General features: G+C 42.4%; 1 protein-coding gene across 1 annotated transcript in view; it reads left to right on the top strand.

The window, feature by feature from the left end:
• LOC134401728 (Y+L amino acid transporter 2-like) overlaps positions 1-19,714 on the top strand; it is a 31,841-nt gene extending 12,127 nt beyond the window's left edge. The window contains exons 3-10 of the mRNA XM_063130920.1: positions 1,791-1,916; positions 2,945-3,089; positions 3,282-3,405; positions 5,984-6,087; positions 13,438-13,534; positions 14,888-15,037; positions 17,770-17,953; positions 19,380-19,714. Of these exons, the coding sequence (XP_062986990.1) occupies positions 1,791-1,916; positions 2,945-3,089; positions 3,282-3,405; positions 5,984-6,087; positions 13,438-13,534; positions 14,888-15,037; positions 17,770-17,953; positions 19,380-19,471 (1,022 nt within the window). The 3' untranslated portion in view covers positions 19,472-19,714. The remainder of the gene's footprint in view (positions 1-1,790; positions 1,917-2,944; positions 3,090-3,281; positions 3,406-5,983; positions 6,088-13,437; positions 13,535-14,887; positions 15,038-17,769; positions 17,954-19,379) is intronic.
• Positions 19,715-20,918: the final 1,204 nt, after the last annotated feature.

The raw sequence follows: 20,918 nt of genomic DNA on the forward strand, positions 1-20,918 counted from the left end.
CCACAAACAAATTCCTCTGACATCCCTAATCACAGCTACATCTTTTTTGGGCTGTGTGAGAGAGGGGGGTAAGCTGAGTGTAACCATCTTGCTCATTTGCCATTTGCTAGGCAAACCCCTCTTCCTGCAGTAAACTAGGCCTCGGCTTGCTCCAATTGTTAGGCCTTTGAGGACACTCAAGTGCCCATTAGGAATTTAAGATGATCTACAAGAGAGTTGTTGGTGAAGGTAATAGAAAGCCAAAAAGTATTGCAATCAAAGACTTGGAGGATTGTGTTTGTGTTTTGTGTTCTTCTTCTGTGGATTGTCCTATGTTCGTTTAGCCTGTGTCAGTCATAGAAGAGAGTAAACATTTTAGACAAGCATACTAATTCAGATTACCTCTATTCCTTAGAGCAGCCTTCCTCAACCTGGGGCACTCCAGATGTGTTGGACTACAACTCCCAGAATGCCCCAGCCAGCTCGGCTGGCTGGGGCATTCTAGGAGGTGCAGTCCAACACATCTGGAGCACCCCAGGTTGAGGAAGGCTGCCTTAGAGTGACTTATAACGCTCTCATAGCTATATCGACAGGAAGAAAGCTTTGTAATAGTGAAATAATTTCAATATGATTATTTTTTATTCATATACTTGATAAAATAACACTAAAATCTCTCCCTTTTTTGTCTGTTTTCTAATATGCAAACCATTTCTGGTAGTTTAGACGTAAGAGCTTTATGTGAAACATTGTTCAACCGTTCTTCTTTTGGTAGTATAGTTGACCTTCAGTTTGCCACAGTTAGGATTTTCGGAGCCGTTATTAAATGTCCTACTAAGTTCATATGCCTTAGACGTACTGCATTCTTAAAAAAAACCAAAACATTGATAGGATATCTGAACCAATCATCTGATTTATGAGAGAGATAATCATTTCTCTTCAAACTGTTAATTGTTTTGTAGTTTTCATCTGCCAGGTGTGAGATCTGCTATAGGATTATCACATTTCCTAATTTTAAGTGTTCTTCCCCTCTAAAATTGGTGAGTCTGTTCAGGCATGCTTAGAAAGTAGGGATCTAGAATAGTTTGTTTTAAATGGATATTGTTGTTTTTATGCTTTTGATGGTTTTAAATTTTTATATTTGTTTTTAACTGTTGTAAACCACCCAGAGAGCATCGGCTATGGCAGCGGTTCTCAACCTGTGGGTCGCGACCCCTTTGGGGGTCGAACGACCCTTTCACAGGGGTTGCCTAAGACCATCGGAAAACACATATTTCCGATGGTCTTAGGAACCGAGCTACATAATTTTGCTACATAACAGTAGAAAAATTAAAGTAGCAACGAAAATAATTTTATGGTTGGGGGTCACCACAACACGAGGAACTGTATTAAAGGGTCGCGGCATTAGGAAGGTTGAGAACCACTGGGCTATGGGGTGGTATATAAATGTAATAAATAAATAAATAAATAAGTACAAATGATCCAGAAAGCAGATAACCTACAAATCAATTATTTGCTTACTGTAGAACCTCCTTTTTTCCAACAGTTCTTCATTCCTGCTTTCCATCAGGAGGCAGCATCATACATGAAATAGGAATGCCTCACTTTTGTTTAAATGGTTGCCTTCCTTGCAAAATCATTTATTTATTTTTTTGGTGTGCATTTGGATAACTCTGATTCTGCCAACCCCTTTAAGTCCTTATCACATTCCATTGATTTTGTAACAAAAGAAAAGAAAAAAAGTAAAGTAACCTGTATTCTAATGAAGTACAGCTAACTGTGCTTATCTTGTTTGTATCCTATTTTCTTATTAGGCTTCCTGACATTTATTAACTGTGTCAATGTGAAATGGGGAACCAGAGTTCAAGATCTTTTCACATATGCAAAAGTTATGGCCCTTATTATGGTAATAGCTGTGGGTCTTTATAAAATTAGCCAAGGTAAGAACATACTTACTATGCGTAAATGATAACAAAACTGAACAGCATATAGAGGAGACCAGATCATTGTCCAGATCATTCCATGATCTTTGGCTGGGTTTTTTTCCATGCGAACCAACATTGGATATGTTATGTCAAAAATATAACATGAACCACCTGCAACACTTTTTACAGTTATGGATATCTGTGCATGGTATATTATGAACAGCCCTTTCCCATTATATGGTTCTCTACATGGTTGTTGTCTTGGGCATGCATTCCTATGGCTGTTCAAGTAGAGAACAAATAGTGACCAAAATAATAATGTGAACGAGCCCTATGGCTGCAGTGCGTAAAACACTTGCTCCAAAACAATTCTATTGATGAACAAATTATACTATATATGGATCTATATCGGCATCCAGTTCTTCCTGGAATCAAAGCTTCATACAATATACCAAATCTTTGGTCATCTCTATTTCCTAAGACATCATTCAGAAATGGCTTTTTGGCAAAAAACTTTGCTGGAGCCACTTTCTGTACTAAATTAGATTACAGTAATGATCCTAGAAAATCCAAGTCCTTTCTAAATCCAGATTCTCATGTGCATTTTTATATGGTGCCACCAGTCCATGTGTTATCTTTGCTGGTTGCACATTTAACTTCTGATGGGAGTGGTCTACTTGTGTAAGCAGTGTAACTCCGTAAGAGAAACCTCATGGAAGCTTGCAGGTCTACTTTAACAAATAGAAGGTGCTCCAAAACTGAATATCTCTGTTCACAGATACTGAACTGTAATCTTCTGTGTCTTTCCTTCTCTGACATTATGCTGTTCATGTGAGCAGACCATTTGCCTGAAGAGTTTAATGTGCAAGAGATGCAATGGAGCTAAGCTATGAATCGACTCATGGTAAAGGCAATATGAACGAATTTTATGCATCATCTTCACACACTGAACATTCTGATTGTGCCCCTAGTTCATATAACCCACATGTAGATTGTCTGGGTGCATAGATGTCAATAACCACAGGCTTCTGACATTTCCACAGGAAAAACAGAAAACCTCAAGGAGCCATTTGAAGGTTCAACTACTGATGCCGGATTAATTGCACTTGCTCTTTATTCGGCCCTCTTTTCCTATTCTGGATGGGATACGTTGAATTTTGTCACTGAAGAAATGAAAAACCCAGAAAGGTATATGCATGTCTCATGTAAGATAATTCTTTATTAGGCACTTACTTTTTATGTAGATATTAGTAGCTCATTTCCAAAATACACGTGAAGAGCTGCATGTACAAATGGCTGTAATATATATATTTCCCCCTTTTCATTTACCATTCACTCTGTTGCAAATTATGTGTTAATTTGTTTGATTTCCTTCTGCAGGAACTTGCCACTTTCCATTGCAGTTTCAATGCCTATAGTGACTATCATTTACCTGCTGACGAATGTAGCCTACTATGTCGTGTTGGACGTGCCTGCTCTGTTAGCAAGTGATGCTGTGGCAGTGGTACGTTGCAAATCATAAGTAGTTAGTGGCATCTGATATCTACTACTAGGGAAAGCTCCCCATGAATCAATCAAAACCACCAATTGATCAGGGTTCTCAAACCATCTTCCAGTAAACTTCCTTAAGACAAGAAGAAGGCAATATTTATTTATTTATTAGATCCCTGACTTTTTTCCCCTTTTGCAAGGAACCCAAGGTGGTTTAAACAGTCTTCCTTCTCTCAATGTTACAACCCTATGAGGTAGGTTAGGCTGAGAGTTAGTGACTGGCTCAAAATCAGCCAGGGAGCTTCATGACTTTTTGTGAACCACCCAAAGAGCTCCGGCTATTGGGCGGTATAGAAATGTAATAATAAATAAATAAATGACTGAGTGGGGACTAGAACCTGGATCTGCCAAGTCCAAGTCTAACACTCTTAACCATTACACAGCATTGTTAAATTCTCCAGAAGAGCAGATTAACGATATAAAAAGCAGGCAGCTTGGCTGCTGGTACTCACACTCATCTAGAGCCTTGGTGAAGGTGATTTAAATTAAAATGATGTGTGAGGAGAACTGGAAAAGTTACAAGCCAAATAAGGAAGAAGGGCAGGAGCTGCAATTGGCTGGTGTGTATATGGGTGTAGGTTGCATCTCCTCTGGTGCCCCAACCTTCTTAAAGCGCCTAAAAATCAATGGGTGCTTCCAGATGAAGAGTTTATTGCACCATTACCCTATCTCATTCACAGAATTTTACAGGGGATCTAGGTAACATGATCTTCCACTCGTAATCTTCCAGGGTTTTTCCACTGCTGCTTCTGCCATTTTTCTTACCAAAGAATATCTGTTAAGGAAAAAATAATTGCAGTGCCCTCCAAGTGGTAGCACTAGGTGCCCTCCGTCTGGAAGAACCCAATGGCATCCCCTTGTTGGCTATAGTAAAAGCTAACAATGCTTCTATCCTGGCTCCATCTAAGTAGTAAGTATATTGGGTAGTATCCAATGCTGCCATTCTGCAATTGATATAATGTGAACATAAGTGACTTCTAGTGCAATACCAATAGCATATGCTGATGCGACAGGTTTTCCAAGGAAATCCGTCGTGCCAGCAAACGCTATTGGAATTGTACTAGAGGTCACTTAAACTAGCACTAACACAGTGGTGTAAATGGAGTGGCAGAGTTGGATACTGCTCATTGTACACTCTCACATATTATGCTTGCTTAGAACTTAGCCTTCATGCACCCACACTTACTAATATAATCTTAGGTCTCCCACTGTTTCAAGAAAATGAACATATGTTGGCAATGGAATCCAGAATATTAGGTAGCAGCTGAATATGATGGACTTGTGATAGTTTTTTGGGGGCAACCACTGAACATAAAGGAATGAATTGTCAGTTGGCCCTCAGTTAATAGTTTAGATCTGGAGCCAGTATTGAGAACTAAATGTCAAATTGAGGATCACCCAGTTTGATTAGCAGACAATCTAGGATGCTGTGGTGAGACACCTGGAATGGCAATTTACGCGTTAGCAACACATGATTTCAAATCACGTAATTTGTGATGAATATAATTTTGCACTAAAATTACCAGTTAGCACATATAGAGTCAATTATGCAAAAAGGACATATTTGCATGCTTCTTTTGGCTTCTGAATCTTTAGTATTGGGGGTGAGAAATTGACATTTTTGTCAGGTATAGCCAGGAGATATGTATGCACAGGAGCAGTGGTCAGGAACTGACGAACTGGGAACTAGACAAGTTCAATGCCCAGTATCTTTGCTAAATATCCATTAAAAAAAAAAAGCTAACAAATTAACACAAGGCCTTTTTGTTTACGTACATGTAAAAATACACATGCTCTAATGTTGAAAGAGGTAAAAAGTGGGTGAATTGGGGGCATGGCATGTGTGGATTGAGGGAGGCTTTGGGACTGCAGGATCCAAAGCCCCAAACGCTCACTGTCCACCCACCCACCCACCCACAAATGCCCCAAACATGGGCAGGGGAGGGGAGAGATTTCCCCCAGCCCTGGAGCTGGTGCAAATAATTTCCGTCCCCATGGCTTGTATCCTGTTCATGCTGGCAGGATGGAGGATGTGGTGGGGATGTGGCATAGACTGATACCCTGCACTCTTCCCTCACTTTCATTCTGCCAGCATGAGCCTGGAAGGGCTTTGGATTTGGTGGTTTATCCACCTTGGGAGCGTCTTTGGCACTCTGTTAAATTGCTCTGCCTGTTTACTAAATGGTGAAGTCTCCTTGTCATTGACCCGCCTACAGGCCCCTTTTCCATCCCTCCCTAGCACCTGTTCCCTGGCAATTTAGCTGTATTGTGATGGATAACTAAAATATCACTTGCTTGGCTTTTCAAAATCTTTTTTTTTTCAAGTTGATGGTGATCATTGTTGTCAAAAACTGGCCTAAAATGACTTTGTGCTTGAGCTGTAAATTTCTGTGACAGTTGGCTGACGTTGTGAAATGAGCTAAATGAGCCTTCCCTTTCTTTCTTTCTTTCTTTCTTTCTTTCTTTCTTTCTTTCTTTTCTTTCTTTCTTTCTTTTCTTTCTTTCTTTCTTTCTTTTTTCTCCTATTGCAGACGTTTGGTAATGAAACTCTTGGCCACGCTAAGTGGATCATTCCTATTGCAGTGGCTATGTCTTGTTTTGGAGGATTAAACTCGTCAATTATCCCAGCTTCCAGGTATGAGACGTTAAGAAGCTCACACTGTGGGGATGAAGTCGGTAGTATTTTGTAATAAGTAATTTCATCACACTGGTATTTAGTGAAGCTTATTTTGGCACTCTTTCCCTTCTAAGTTAAATGGTTAGAAGATTTTGCTGCCCTGCCCCCGTGACCACATCAACAAACTTTTTAAAAATGGCAGCAAAATACAATATAATACAACTTAAGGGCTGTTAGCAGGGGGCATATCAGGACAGAGGGCTCCTAAAGCTAACACTAAAAAGGCCTTGATGGGTTTTTTTTTTCCTGGTAAGAAAAAAGATGGAAGAAGTGGTGGAAAAACACAGGAGGGCTACAAATGGAAGACACTCACTGTCATCTGAACTTCCTGTAAACTTCTGTGAATGAGACTTGGCACAGTAAAAGCCAAGTCTGGAAGCATCCTCGGTCAACTGCTACATCTTAGATTTTATGATGACCCTAGCTAATTTTAGGCATTTTTAATTGGGGTGGGCAGATGGTAAATTAGGATGTATTGGTAGATCTCTGGGTGATTCTGTTGCAGATTGGCAAGAATTTCTGACTCGCAGTAGTCTGAAATAGCAGCAGCAGCAGCAGCAGCAGCAACTCCTTCTAAATTAGGTTGCCGGAAAAAGAAGGCTTGGGTGGTGGGTGGTGGTGGGAACCAGGAGTTGATTTGTGAGTGTAAGGACTTGAGAGCTTGATTCCAGCACTGATCACACATTTCTGGGATGAGTGTGGGCTCAGACGTACCCAGTTCTTGAGCTACTAGGGGGGATTCCACACGTCGTACGGAGGGCGCTTCCATGCGCCCCCAGTGCGCCCCCAAAGCGATCGTGTAGCTTGCCTGTTCGAAGAGACGAGGAAGAGGCGTCCTTGCTGCCACCCACCTATCTCCTCACCGGCCGGGTCGGAGAGCTCGGACGAAGAAGGCAGGGTGGAGAGCTTCCGCTCTCCACCCCGCCTTCTTCCGCCGAGCTCTCCGACCCGGCCGGCGAGGAGATAGGTGGGTGGCGGCGGCAGCAAGGACGCCTCTTCCTCATCTCTTCCGGGCAAGCTACACAGCTTTGGGGGCGCACTGGGGGCGCATGGAAGCGCCCTCCGTACGACGTGTGGAATTCCCCTAGTTTGCACCTGACTCTGGTTGATGGATCTGAGGGTTCTAGTAAAAATAATTAATTAATAGATCCTTGAAGTCTGACTGCTGCCTGCTCCTGCTTTATAATGAAGATGATGATGATAGTAGTTTTGATTTATTGGCACATGTGTACAAAAATACATTTTGTGAAGATGCAGTGCATATTAGTGTTATCTTGTTGGATTCCAAAGTATGAGTTACCAATGTCCATAGCTCTGGGTGCTTCCAGACAAGGCTTGTAGAGTGCCATTGGCCATCTTCATTCGTGGAATTTTATGGGTAGGTGTCCAGACGATGACATCCTACACTCAAAACCGTCCCGTGTTTTCCCAGCATTTCTTTCATCTTTTCTTTTGCTATGGAAAATCCATTAATGTTAAGTGTTGGTGGGGAGACAGAATTCCTATACCATGCCTTCTGGGTGGTAGCTTTAACAGGGTGACCATATGAAAAGGAGGACAGGGCTCCTGTATCTTTAACAGTTGTATTGAAAAGGGAATTTCAGCAGAAGAACCTGGGGAAATTTCCTCTTCATCACCACAGTTAAAGCTGCAGGTGCCCTGCCCTCTTTTAAATCTGGTCACTCTAGTATAGCTCCTGCAGCTTTAACTGTAAAGCAGCAGTTTCTGCAGCTGAAACTCTCCCCATGGCCTGAGTTCGATCCCAGCGGAAGCTGGTTTCAGGCAGCCGGCGCGGGTCGACTCAGCCTTCCATCATCCCGAGGTTGGTAAAATGAGTACCCAGTTAACTGGGGGAAAGGTAATAACGCCCGGGGAAGGCAACGGCAAACCACCCCACTATAAAGCCTGCCAAGTAAATGTCAGCGATGGCTGGCGTCCCTCCAAGAGTCAGTAATGACTCAGTGCTTGCACAAGAGGTTCCTTTCCTTTCTTTCCTTCTCCATATATACTAATGACACCTGCTGAAATTCCCTTTTCTATGCAACTGTTAAAGATACAGGAGCCCTGTCCTCCTTTTCATATGGTCACCCTCAGCTTTAAGAAGAGAGCTTCGGCTATTGGGCGGTATAAAAATGTAATAAATAAATAAATAAATAAATAAGAAGCCCTTCACCCAGAAGCATCTTATTTTTTCAAAAGTATTGCTCCTTAGCAGTTCTGCTTTATTGGAAAGAAACCCCCAAATGAATATAAATATAGTTTAGAGGCAGTATGATTCTAAATGCCTATTCCTGGCTGGCAACAGTGATTGGGTTTGTATGATCACAGAGGGAAAATAAGAGGAATATGAGAACACAGAAGGCAGCCTTATACCAAGTCAGACCATGGATCCACCTAGCCCAGTATTATTGACACTGGCAGTGGCTATGCAAGATTTCAGGCAGGATTCTTTCCTGATCTTTCCTGAAGATGCCAGGGATTGAACCTGATCCTTCTGCACGCAAAGCATGGGTTCTGTCACATGAAGCCAGGGCTCCTCCTTGTGCGCAGCATGTGTGCACTAAAGCGAACCAGTTGTGAACACTGGCACTCTCCACACACCTAGCACAGAATTTGAAACCAAGTTGCTTTTTAATGACACTTAGCCACCAGGGCTATGCGGAACTTCCATGTTCAGAGGCAGTATGATGCTAAATGCCAATTCCTGGAAGGCAACAGTGACTGATCAGGGCGTGATCACAGTGGAAAAAATAAGCCATGGTGGCTTATTCTATCTGCCCATGAGTGCCAGTCGTGAGCCACCTAATTAGCATAACTGCTCTCAGGTGTAGGTTATCATGACATCCAAACCCGGCATCTGAAACCAGCAAACCTGGGGAAGGAAAATAAGCCATGGAGATTCCATGATCATGCAAACCCATCCAGTGTGTGTGTGGGGTGTGTGTGTGTGCTACTGCCTTCCTGCCCTGATGGTGGACTTTGAGGAGGCATTTGCTTGGTCCTTACACCAGATGGATTTTTGGTCTGATCCAGCGTTTGTTCTTATGACAACCAATTCACACAATCTGAACTTCTCCCAGAGAGGCTAATTGCATACCAAAAGCCGTCCAGCCCTACTCTCAGGCAAAGTGAAGCAGCCACATCAGGTGGTAAATGCCAGAGGGGCAGACGTGAAGTGTTGGAGGCCAGAGCTATATATACCATACAATCTACCTTGAGCCTCTAAAGCTAGCCTTCTAGAGGGAATCTACACTAGTATATGAAACGTTGTTTTCACAGGCGTTTTATTTATGACCGATTTAAAACGTAGCTACACTAGTATATGAAACGTTGTTTTCACAGGCTTTGAACGTTTTATTTATGACCGATTTAAAACGGAGCTGGTTTTAAAACATTTACTTGCGTTTTCTGCATGTGTGTGTGTGTGTGTGTGTGAGAGAGAGAGAGAGAGAGAGAGAGAGAACGCTAGTGAGTGAGGGAGAGCGAGAGAGAGCGTGGGGAAGGCTGGTGCTGCTTTCGCAGTTCTCATTCTCTCCCCATTTACTAGTCAGTGTCTGTGGTGCGCTGCCGGGAGTTGCTCGCTTAGCCGCTTCTCCTCTCTCCCTACCTCTCCTCCCCACCACCTCGCTCTCCTCCTTCCTTCCCTCCCTCCATCCCGAGAGAACGCTAGTGAGTGAGGGAGAGCAAGAGAGAGCGGGATGGAAGGAGGGAAGGAAGGAGGAGAGCGAGGTGGTGGGGAGGAGAGGTAGTGTAGCTACGTTTTAAATCGGTCATAAATAAAACGCCTGTGAAAAAACGTTTCATATACTACTGTAGATTCCCTCCTACTCTCAGGTGAAGTGGAGGAGGATGGTCCTTCACTAGTGTCAATTCAATTGCTAGGCTGGTCAGCTTCCAAAAATGGAATTGGGTTGGTGGGGTGGCATTTTGTACTTTCCCTGAAGCAGAACAGCACTGAACAAAAAGGATTGTATGAATAATTTGCTTTGAGCCACTTTTAAGCAGAAAACATAACAATTCTTTTAATGCACTGAAAAGTGTCTCTGGCTGTATGACACCATAGTTTGACACCTGTAACATCCTATGATTTTTTCTACATACACTCAAAGCCAATTTGGGCAATATTAATTGACCATGCATCCTAGTCAAAAGTATATCTCCTGGTCCTTTCAGGCTGATGTTTATCTTTTGGCATGATAGCAACAAATTACACTGGAAGCTTTTCAGGGTTATCATCAATTTATTCATGCTTGTTGCTTGGATCTTCTTTTAATCTGGCATAAAAAGTATCTGGCATGCTGAGGCCTTTTCTTGCCAAGCCCCCATGACAGGGGCCATAGAAAGACTGGATTTCCATCTTGAATATCTTGCCTATTGGTGCTAGTGTTAACACATGTAGCATCACTTAAAAATGGATCCTAACTGTTTTTGTTTTGTGTTTTTGAGCTTAAGTGTTGCAGCAACCTATTACGTAAGTGAGACATTCAAGATGACACTTTCCATAGGGTCCGTGTGCCACTTGGTCCGAAGAGGAGCTAGAACCCCAATTTGGCTAGATGAGCTCAGGATTATACAGAAGGCGGTTGCATCCTTAGTCCAGGGGCTATGTGGAACTGTGTGGAAATGAATTTAGAACTTTTCAGTCACTCATACCAATGGAGGTTTCTGACGCAGTGAAGAAATATGGCAAAGAGCCTTAGATATTTTTAGTGGTGAATACGCTGTTGCAAATTTTTAATAAAACGGTGGTCGTGGAATCGTGGCTGGTCAGCAGCAGATTGGAAAGTACTCAAAGCCACAGAGCCACCTGGTGGTCTGTTTTAGCCATTGACATTCAAAAATCTTTCACTGCCATGTCTAACTCCACTTATACCAAGCATACTGGTCTGAGCAAATTGTGTCCAGTATAATAAGGCTGAATGGTATAAGCAATTGCCTTTTCATCACTATCTATCATGAAGTCTTCCACTGAACAGGGGGTTGGACTCGATGGCCTTGTAGGCCCCTTCCAACTCTGCTATTCTATGATTCTCTGATTCTCTGCACCAGATAGTGCAGAGATAGTGGGCCTTTGCTCTGCTGGTGTAATAAATTGTGGAATGAAAAGGGATGCCCCTCAGCGTACAATGGGCTATATCCAATGTTATTTCTACTTTGAGTAAACTCATTGAAATAAATGGGATATCAGTTAGACTACCACTGGATGTTGTTGTTTATTCGTTCAGTCGCTTCCGACTCTTCATGACTTCATGGACCAGCCCACGCCAGAGCTTTCTGTCGGCCGTTGCCACCCTTAGCTCCCCCAAGGTCAAGTCTGTCACCTCCAGAATATCATCCATCCATCTTGCCCTTGGTCGGCCCCTCTTCCTTTTGCCTTCCACTTTCCCTAGCATCAGCCTCTTCTCCAGGATATCCTGTCTTCTCATTATGTGGCCAAAGTACTTCAGTTTTGCCTTTAATACCATTCCCTCAAGTGAGCAGTCTGGCTTTATTTTCTGGAGTATGGACTGGTTTATTCTTCTTGCAGTCCAAGGCACTCTCAGAATTTTCCTCCAACACCACAGTTCAAAAGCATCTATCTTCCTTCGCTCAGCTTTCCTTATGGTCCAGCTCTCGCAGCCATAGGTTACAACAGGGAATAACATTGCTTTAACTATGCGGACCTTTGTTGTCAGTGTGGTGTCTCTACTCTTAACTATTTTATCAAGATTTGTCATTGCTCTCCTCCCAAGAAGTAAACGTCTTCTGATTTCCTGGCTGCAGTCAGCGTCTGCAGTAATCTTTGAGCCCAGAAATACAAAGTCTGTCACTGCCTCCACGTTTTCTCCCTCTATTTGCCAGTTGTCAATCAAGCTGGTTGCCATAATCTTGGTTTTTTTGAGGTTTAACTGCAACCCAGCTTTTGCACTTTCTTCTTTCACCTTCATCATAAGGCTCCTCAGCTCCTCCTCGCTTTCAGCCATCAAAGTGGTGTCATCTGCATATCTGAGATGGTTAATGTTTCTTCCTGCGATTTTAACTCCAGCCTTGGATTCGTCAAGCCCAGCACGTCTCATGATGTGTTCTGCATACAAGTTGAATAGATAAGGTGAGAGTATACATCCCTGCCGTACTCCTTTCCCAATCTTAAACCAGTCCGTTGTTCCGTGGTCTGTTCTTACCGTTGCTACTTGTTCTTTATACAGATTCCTCAGGAGGCAGACAAGATGACTTGGTATCCCCATACCACCAAGAACTTGCCACAGTTTGTTATGATCCACACAGTCAAAGGCTTTAGAATAGTCGATAAAACAGAAATAGATGTTTTTTCTGGAACTCCCTGGCTTTCTCCATTATCCAGCAGATATTGGCAATTTGGTCTCTAGTTCCTCTGCCTTTTCTAAACCAACTTGTACATCTGGCAATTCTCGCTCCATGAATTGCTGGAGTCTACCTTGCAGGATCTTGAGCATTACCTTACTGGCATGTGAAATAAGTGCCACTGTCCGATAGTTTGAACATTCTTTAGTGTTTCCCTTTTTTGGTATGGGGATATAAGTTGATTTTTTCCAGTCTGATGGCCATTCTTGTGTTTTTCAAATTTGCCGGCATATGGCATGCATCACCTTGACCTGATATTGTAAAGTTGAGAGAGGGGCATGTTCTCTTATTCCTCCATCCCACCCATGTAACACTGGCACAATTAAGCTTATTCCTACATCATGCATAAACAGTGGAAGCTATTTCTTATGAATAGACATTGCTATCTATAGGGAATGACTATAGTGTGGTTCTTGTAAGCAGCTAGTACTTTTCCATCTGCACTAGCTACCAGTTGTTTCCCTGGCCCAATGGAAAGCACTAGTATTAATGTTTAAAGCCCTAAGTGGCTTGGGGCCAGGTTACCAGAAGAATAGCCTCCTCCCACATATTTATTTGATTGTTTTATTTTGTTTATATCTTGCCTTTTATAATAAAAGAATCCTAGGGGGTAATAATATAACACTATATCCACTCAGACCATATGATTATCTCTACTTTAGTTTCCTCTATCAAATGAGGTGCAATGGGTGGCTAAGAGAGAGAGAGAGAGAGAGACTTTTTGGTGGCAGCACCCAAGTTGTGGAATACCCTATGCTATGGCATTTTCAGCACCAGATAAGGACCTTATTATTTACCTGGGAATTTTAAACTTCAGACTTTTCAAAGCCTTTTTCTCTTTTGCATTAATGTTTTGCTACTGGTGGTTTTATTTAATAGTTCATCATGTTGTCACTTTAGGATGTAATTGGATTGTGCACTGATAGACTTTGTTCACATTGTGCTTAGGCTTTTTTACGTTGGAGCCAGAGAAGGACACCTCCCTAATAGCCTGAGTTTGATTCATGTAAAATGTTTCACACCTGTTCCTGCTCTTCTTTTTAATGTAAGTAATTGCAAGGCATAAGACTATCACATGAATACATTTCTATTTCTATAAACACATCTATATATTTTTTGTTTTGAAATGTACATGAATTAGATGCACTCTCCTGGCTAATGCTTCATAGGGCTTTTCTACATGACGCTTTGAACCTGCCGCTTTACCAAGGCTTCTGCTGCCTTCAGATTCTTTGTGGGATTAAGATTGGCTCCTTTACACATGTTGGTTTCCCCCCCCCCCCCGGGAGAGGGTTGTATGTTCCATTAGACAACCATTGGGTGGCACTGTGGTATAGTGAAATCACACAATTATGCTAGAGTTTCATACTGCCATTTAGGGATATACCAGTCTTTCCTCAATAGGAAAAAAAAGCCCTGCTAAAATGGTTGCGAAGCACGGGAGATACCCTGGAGAGTGGCGATATCATGTAAAGCATGCACGAACTATGATGAGTGAGGAATTACGAGCACACAGTAAATGCCTCATGTAGAAAGGCTCATAAACTGAGCCAAGCAAATAAAACCTGCCCTTACTAAGCCTAATATTTAATCAGTTAGTTACAGCACAATTCTCTGCATAGCTACTCAGATGTGAGCCCCACTGAATTCAATGGGAATTACTCCCAGGTAAGTGTGTATAAGTAGCATTGTAGTCTAAGTTAGTTAGTTAGTAAGTTGATAGTTAGTTAGAAGTACAATATAAAAGCACAACCAGTATAAAACCAAGCCGCAATGCAGAGATTTGTACAGATTTAAAATACAGATTTAAAATAGCAAAGTTAAAAACTGAAAATACAAATTTTATTCATGGCTACCCTGAATGGGTTTTAGCCGAACACATATTATCACACATTATTACATAAAAATTTTAAATGAGCCGGACTCTGCACAGCAATTACTCCCATCAGCACACATCTTCTACAGTAAACACATCCTAATTTCTCATTGTACTCTGTATATCTATGGTATATCTATTATTTACAATCATCCACCTGTACGTGTTCCTTCCTAATTTTTGCAGCTCTTACTACAAAATAGGCCAAATTCAGTAGGGTCGATTTCTCTGCCGTTAGTAGGTAGCCTAATTTCGCTTAGTTAAAAACTAAGATGATAAGCTGTTAAAATACTGGGGAAATAAAAAGGTCTTTACCTGGCATCAAAAAGAGTATAACATAGGGAGCTCATTCCACAGCCAGGGTGCCATAGCAGAGAAGGCCCTCCTCCTTAATTCCTTCAGCAGGGGCTCATGGAGAAGGACCCCTGAAGATGACCTTAGCATTCCTTTAAAACATTTACTTAGGTTTTCCCACCTTGCCTTTACATTTCTCTTTTTTGTTTTGTTTTTATCTCTCTATAGGGTTTGATGACTTTGATTTATCTCCTTGTGGAAGATGTCTTTCTCCTGATTAATTACTATTGCTTCAGCTACTGGTTCTTTGTTGGGTTATCCATTGCAGGACTTATATACTTAAGATATACCCAGCCAGATATGCCAAGGCCCATTAAAGTAAGTAAATAACAGAATTAAAGCTTAAAATTAGTATGCATGCATATGTTGTAGCTTTGTCGTTAAGAATGTATAGAAAGTTCTACTGTAAAGTCACATTTTCTCCTGAAGAGGAAACTAAATGGATCTTTCCTGTTATCCATCATCTGCCCTACAGAACACAGTTTAGGACTGGGGTTAGAGTCACATTTCCTGGAGAGTGCCTGTTCATGCCCTAGAAATACTCTGAGTCATAAGTGTAGTTATTCATCTTTTGGAAGCTGCTCTGAAATTAGTGCTTCTGCCATCTCTGAGCTTCCTGGCACTGTTGGAATGCTGTGGTGATTGCTAGTGAACCAATCACTGAATGTTTTTTTTTAATTTCCTCTCCTTAGAATTTAGATAAGTTAAGGAGGGGCTTGACTTTGGCTAGGCAGTGTGGCAGCAGCAAGGAATCAACATTTTCAAGGGAATTATGAGGCAGGAACAGATCTTGTGTCCTCTCAGTTAGGGATGGGCGTACTAGGCTTGCAGAATCTACTTGGAGTTTTTTCACTAGAACGCTGAAGTCTGCTAGCTGGAGAAAAGAGCGAAATAGTGGTTTAGGTAGGTGCACATGGAATTATGGAACAAGAGTGCCAGTACCAGAACGGGAGCTCACACACAAAGCCTTTCATGTACAAATCGACTTCCATTTCTCCCCCAAGCTTTCTTGAATCCAGCAGCCTAATTTTGGAAGGAAATGAGGCTTTCTGTTGTTGCTATTTTTGAACTATGGATAGTTGGAAACCCTTGTTAATTTACTGCAGATCACCTGGAGATCTATCAGTAGACCCTGATCTACTTTCTGCCAACTTCTGCTCTAAACAAAAAAAACAGCAGCCCAAATGACAAAGGGTGTCTCTACATTAAAGAAAAACCCAGTACCCTTACCAGGATTTCTTCTTTCAGAGTGTTTCTGGGTTTCCAATGGGCTGTTTTAGATGGTGACCACTAGGGTTGTTCACGCCTCCCTGATTTGCCTCAGAGGCTGTTTCGAAGCCTCCGAAATGGCCCCGATTCAACTCGGGGTGCTTCGGGGGGTGCCTGTCTCACCTCAGCACCTTGCCTCAGTGAGATTCACCCCCCAAGGCAACCTGGCCTTGTGGGTCCCTGGGTGCCAGCCGTGCAGCCAGCACCCAGGAAAGAGGGGAGCAAGGCTGACCAGGAGTCCTTTGGACTCCCAACTCCCTGCTACTCCCTTCACCATCCCTTACCCCCCCCCCAACCCAGAGCCACCGGGATTTACCTGGAAACGCATCGTTCTCCTGAGAGCCAGGCTGTGATTTCAAGGTATCACAGGGGCTCTGCTTTAGTATATCTATGGCCGCAAACTACGACGGCCACAAAGGGCCATTTTCCCTTTATGACCACCGGAGTTTTCAGCCATAGATATACAAAAAACAGAGCCTCTGCAATATTTTAGCCCGCCTCACCTTGGTTTCAGGGATTCGGCCCAAGGCAGTGCACAGCTCTAGCAACCACATCCCCTATTGGCAATGTTCTATTATGTTTAATGAAACAGCACCATCTAGTGGTTGTATTACAGCAAAATGCCAACTTTACATACTGTGGCTATCCCACAATAATTTTAATTACTGCATTATCTCCAATCTTTTTAAAAACAAGATTACAGGGTGGGGGAAGCATGGGAAATGTCCTGGAGGTTGATGACATCATCTAAAGGACCCGCAAACCTCTGTGAGCGGCCAATCACAGCCATAAATTGCTCATGTAGAGAAGCACTCCATCAGAGCCCACCATCCATCCAAAGGTGTCCAGGCTCTTTCCAACAGGGTAGGAGGCGCTATGGAGGCTTTTTTTTACCTCTCCATCAAAGAACTTTTTGTTAGGCCCAGAGGCCCATCTAACTTGTTTGCTCTTCTGAGGATGGAGGGCACATTCTCTCCCTTGCCCACCCTCTGGCCTACCCCCAGCACACCCATTTCCGTGCATCTCCAAGGTCAGGGTCACAACCTCAGGAAATGGAGCCACTGCTCATTTCCAGAATAGAACAGGTCAGTAGAGCTTGAAAAAAGGAACTCCACTGACTTGTCCCGATCTGGAAATGAAAGTTTCCCATCATTTCTGTGCTTGCTTTAGGCAGCGCTAGTTCCTCATTGTGCTAGTAGTAGGTCCTACTGGTGCAATGGAATGAGTGGAAGTGAAGCAACAATATTGGAATGCAGTTCAGTGTATTTCAGACATTGAAAAATCTAAGTAGTTATCCACTTAGAAAATTTCATTAGATTGTCCTCTGCAATGTATATAACACACACACACACCCTATGTTTATCATTGTGACATAAAAACAAGGCATGATGGCCTCTTGAACATTTATCCTCAGCATTTTGTGATCGGATATATGTAGGTTCTGTTTTTAGGTATCATGAATGCTAGTCACTGACTATATTCATACACTAGATAGGTACATATTTAAAAGAGCAATCGTATGGATCCTGAAACAGAAAAACTCCTAGCAACTCCACTTGCAAAGCTGGCTGGGAAATGCTGGGAGTTGTAGGACTTTTTCTAGCTAAAATCACATAGGATTGCACCCCAAATCAATACTTTACTGGAAGCTAGCATACTGCAAAGCAAGTTAGCAACTGTAGGAATGTTTGCATAAAATAGTGGGGTTTGGGGTGTGATTTCATACAACAATTTCTCTGCAATGTTTCCTTTCATATGAATTCATCTTTTTTTATTTGCAGCTCAGCCTCTTCTTTCCCATTGTATATTGCATATGCAGCGTTTTCCTAATCATAATTCCACTCTACAGTGATACAATCAATTCCCTTATTGGAATTGGCATAGCACTCTCTGGAATTCCTGCTTATTTTTTGGGAGTCTACTTACCAGTTGAAAAAAGACCCTTTTATCTTCAGTGGCTTTCTGGTAAGAAACACAGATTTTATTTATTTATTTTTAAAAAAAACCGTATATAGTCTCCTGTCATTTAATTAGTGTTTTATAATATTCCTGTATACCAGCCTTCCCCAACCTGGTGACCTCCAGATGTGTTGTGTTGGATCACAACTCCCATCATAGCCAGGAGGGCACCAAGTTAGCAACGGTTGCCCTATACATATGCTGTATGTGAAACTGATTTAAACAACAAAATACTTTGTGTTTTAGTGTGTTTTTTAAGATTAAAAATATTTATTCCAACTGTTATTAGTCACCTAATGATGCTGGTATTTCTCATTATACCAGGGGTGAGGGCCCTGCGGCTCTTGGGCCGCATGTAGCCCTCAGCCTCATTCCAAAAGTGCTCTGCATGTGTTCAGTTCAGACCTTTAGAAAGAGTGACTAGACCTTCCTGGCAGGACCTGGGTGGGAGGGGAAAGAGAGAAGAGTGGTAGAAAGAGAGAGAAAAGGGGGTGGTAAAGGAGGTGGGAGAAATAGCAAAAGGGATGGCCCACGTACTTTTGACTCTTGTCCTGCCCATTACTCATTTCTGCCCCACATGCTGTCAAGATACAGGCCTCTGAGAGATTACCCAGGAAGAAACTTATTTATTTATTATTTACAATATTTATGTACCACGTCCCATTCAAGGATTTTAGAGTGGTGAACAAATGCAATAAAAAGAATAAAACAGAATAAAAACACATTAAGGGAAGTCTTCCTGGAACGTTTTCAGGAGGTGGCGGAAGGAATACAAAGCTGGTGCCTGCCTGACCTCTAGAAGCAGGGAATTCCATAGGAAGGGGCCATCACACTAAAGGCTCTTCTCCTGGTGGATTCTAATCGGACCATAGGTCCATGTGCAACCACCAGGAGCATGCCCTCAGATGACCTCAGTGACTGGGCAGGTGGTCAGGTACCCTGGTCCCAAGCTGATTAGGGCTTTGTACACTAGCAGTGAATAGGCAGCCAGTGCAGTTCCCTCTGCAAGGGAGTTGCATGCTGGAAAGGGGACGCTCCAGACAACACAAAAATGGTTGCCCACTGGAGGCAAAGGCTATCACTGGGTACTAGCCCTGATGGTTGTGTGCTATCTCCAGTATTCGAGGCAATAAACCTGTGTGCACCAGTTGCTGGGAAACATGGGTGGGAAGGTGCTGTTGCACCATGTCCTGCTTGTTCATCCCTGGCTGATAGCCACTGTGTGAACAGAGTGCTGGACTAGATGGACCCTTGGTCTGATCCAGCATGGTACTTCTTATGTTCTTATACCAACACTCTTTACAATAGCCAAATTGTTCTGATAACCAGTAGGAATGCCATGATAATGAGGCTTTTAATATTATGCTGAAGTGCCAGGGAAAACAAGGGAGTTATCACCTGATGTCATCACTTTGTCTATTTTATCTTGCAGCTACAACCACAAAGTATGCTCAGATGGTGCTTTGCTGCTGTCTGACAGACCTGGACACTGAAACAGAAACGTCAGAAACCAAAGCCAAGTAGAGTCATGTTGGCAGTCTCTGCACTTGAAGCATCCATGTAGCTGGAACTACTGCTTTGTGCTCTTGGGCCATATACCAAGCCATGCACAACTGTGCTGTGCGTCATTCTGATGTTTCTTACTCTGTGCTACATCATTAGCCTTTCCTTTGCCTGATTACCAGTTTGGGAGGACTTCTTCATGCTGATTCAATAGCTGGTAATTATACGCTGTTTGAAAGAATACAAAGTGCATTATATAGAAACCAGCACTTAATAAGTGCTATGGGTTTTTTTTTTTAAAAAAAAGCTAATTATAAAAGTGACTCAATGTTACCAAGTGAAAGTAGAAGGAAGGAAAATGTAAAACAATGTCAAGAGGAACAACCAAAAAACCTCAAGCCCTTTCCCCTAAGGGTACATGGAAATGCTTCCATTATATACTTTAATTCAAAGGTGCTCTGTGGCTGCAATCCTATACTCACTTGCCTGGAGTGAGCCCCATTTAATTCAATAGGGCTTACTTCTCAGGAGACACAGGGCCCGATCCAATGCTGCCCCTGCACATTCTATTGTGTTGCAGCTACGGCACCCACCACCAGCATGACAGGAAGCTACTGCTCGTTGGAGCAACCCCAGAAACAAGCCAAAATATTTGTTTCCAAAAAGGATCAGGTCTGCAATCTCTGCTCATCTGTTCTGTTCCGGAAGGAAGCATTTTGTCTCATTTCCAGTTGCTTTTGGAAGTACTAGCTGGTACACAGACATCATTGGATATTGCTCGTGTTTAGGATTATGCTGTAAGGGCTGGTTCCTGGTTTAGTCATATCTAGATTAGACCCATTGAAATCAACGGGACTCAAATTAGCCACGATTAACTTCAATCCCACTGATTTCCATAGATCTGCTCTAAAATTTGACTTAAGTCTGGATCCAACCCTAATTCTTTCAGAGAGGGTGCAAAATTGTTTTATTAAGTGGATCACAGTCTGAATCTATGGGGTACAGTATTGTATTGTATTGTATTGTATTGTATTGTATTGTATTGTATTGTATTGTATTGTATTATGGCAATGGGTCACAGAAATCAGTGGAAGGATACCGGTCGTATAGTGAGGAGACATCCTATACTCTTGCACTGGCACTTATACCTAAACCTCTACCTTGCCTTATTCCCTTGCAGAGCAGGATTGAGCTATAAAAAGGGGCACATGTAGTGGACAGACAGGCTGTTACCAGCTCCTTCGACAGAGTTGCAGGAGCTGTTGAAGTAACACAGGAGTTCTGGAATAGATGCAATTCTAAAACATACTTCTGATGTTTTATTGTAGAACTTCTGACTTACATGCCAGGCACAAGATACCTTTTTAGCTACACAGGGTCTACACAACCTCTATACTACCACAGATAAAGGAGCTCATAAGACTGTAAGTGATAACTATCTATGCCAAATTACTACCAGTTTCTCTTC

Source organism: Elgaria multicarinata, chromosome 7 (genome assembly GCF_023053635.1).
Source record: "Elgaria multicarinata webbii isolate HBS135686 ecotype San Diego chromosome 7, rElgMul1.1.pri, whole genome shotgun sequence".
In the NCBI taxonomy this organism is placed as follows: domain Eukaryota; kingdom Metazoa; phylum Chordata; class Lepidosauria; order Squamata; family Anguidae; genus Elgaria; species Elgaria multicarinata.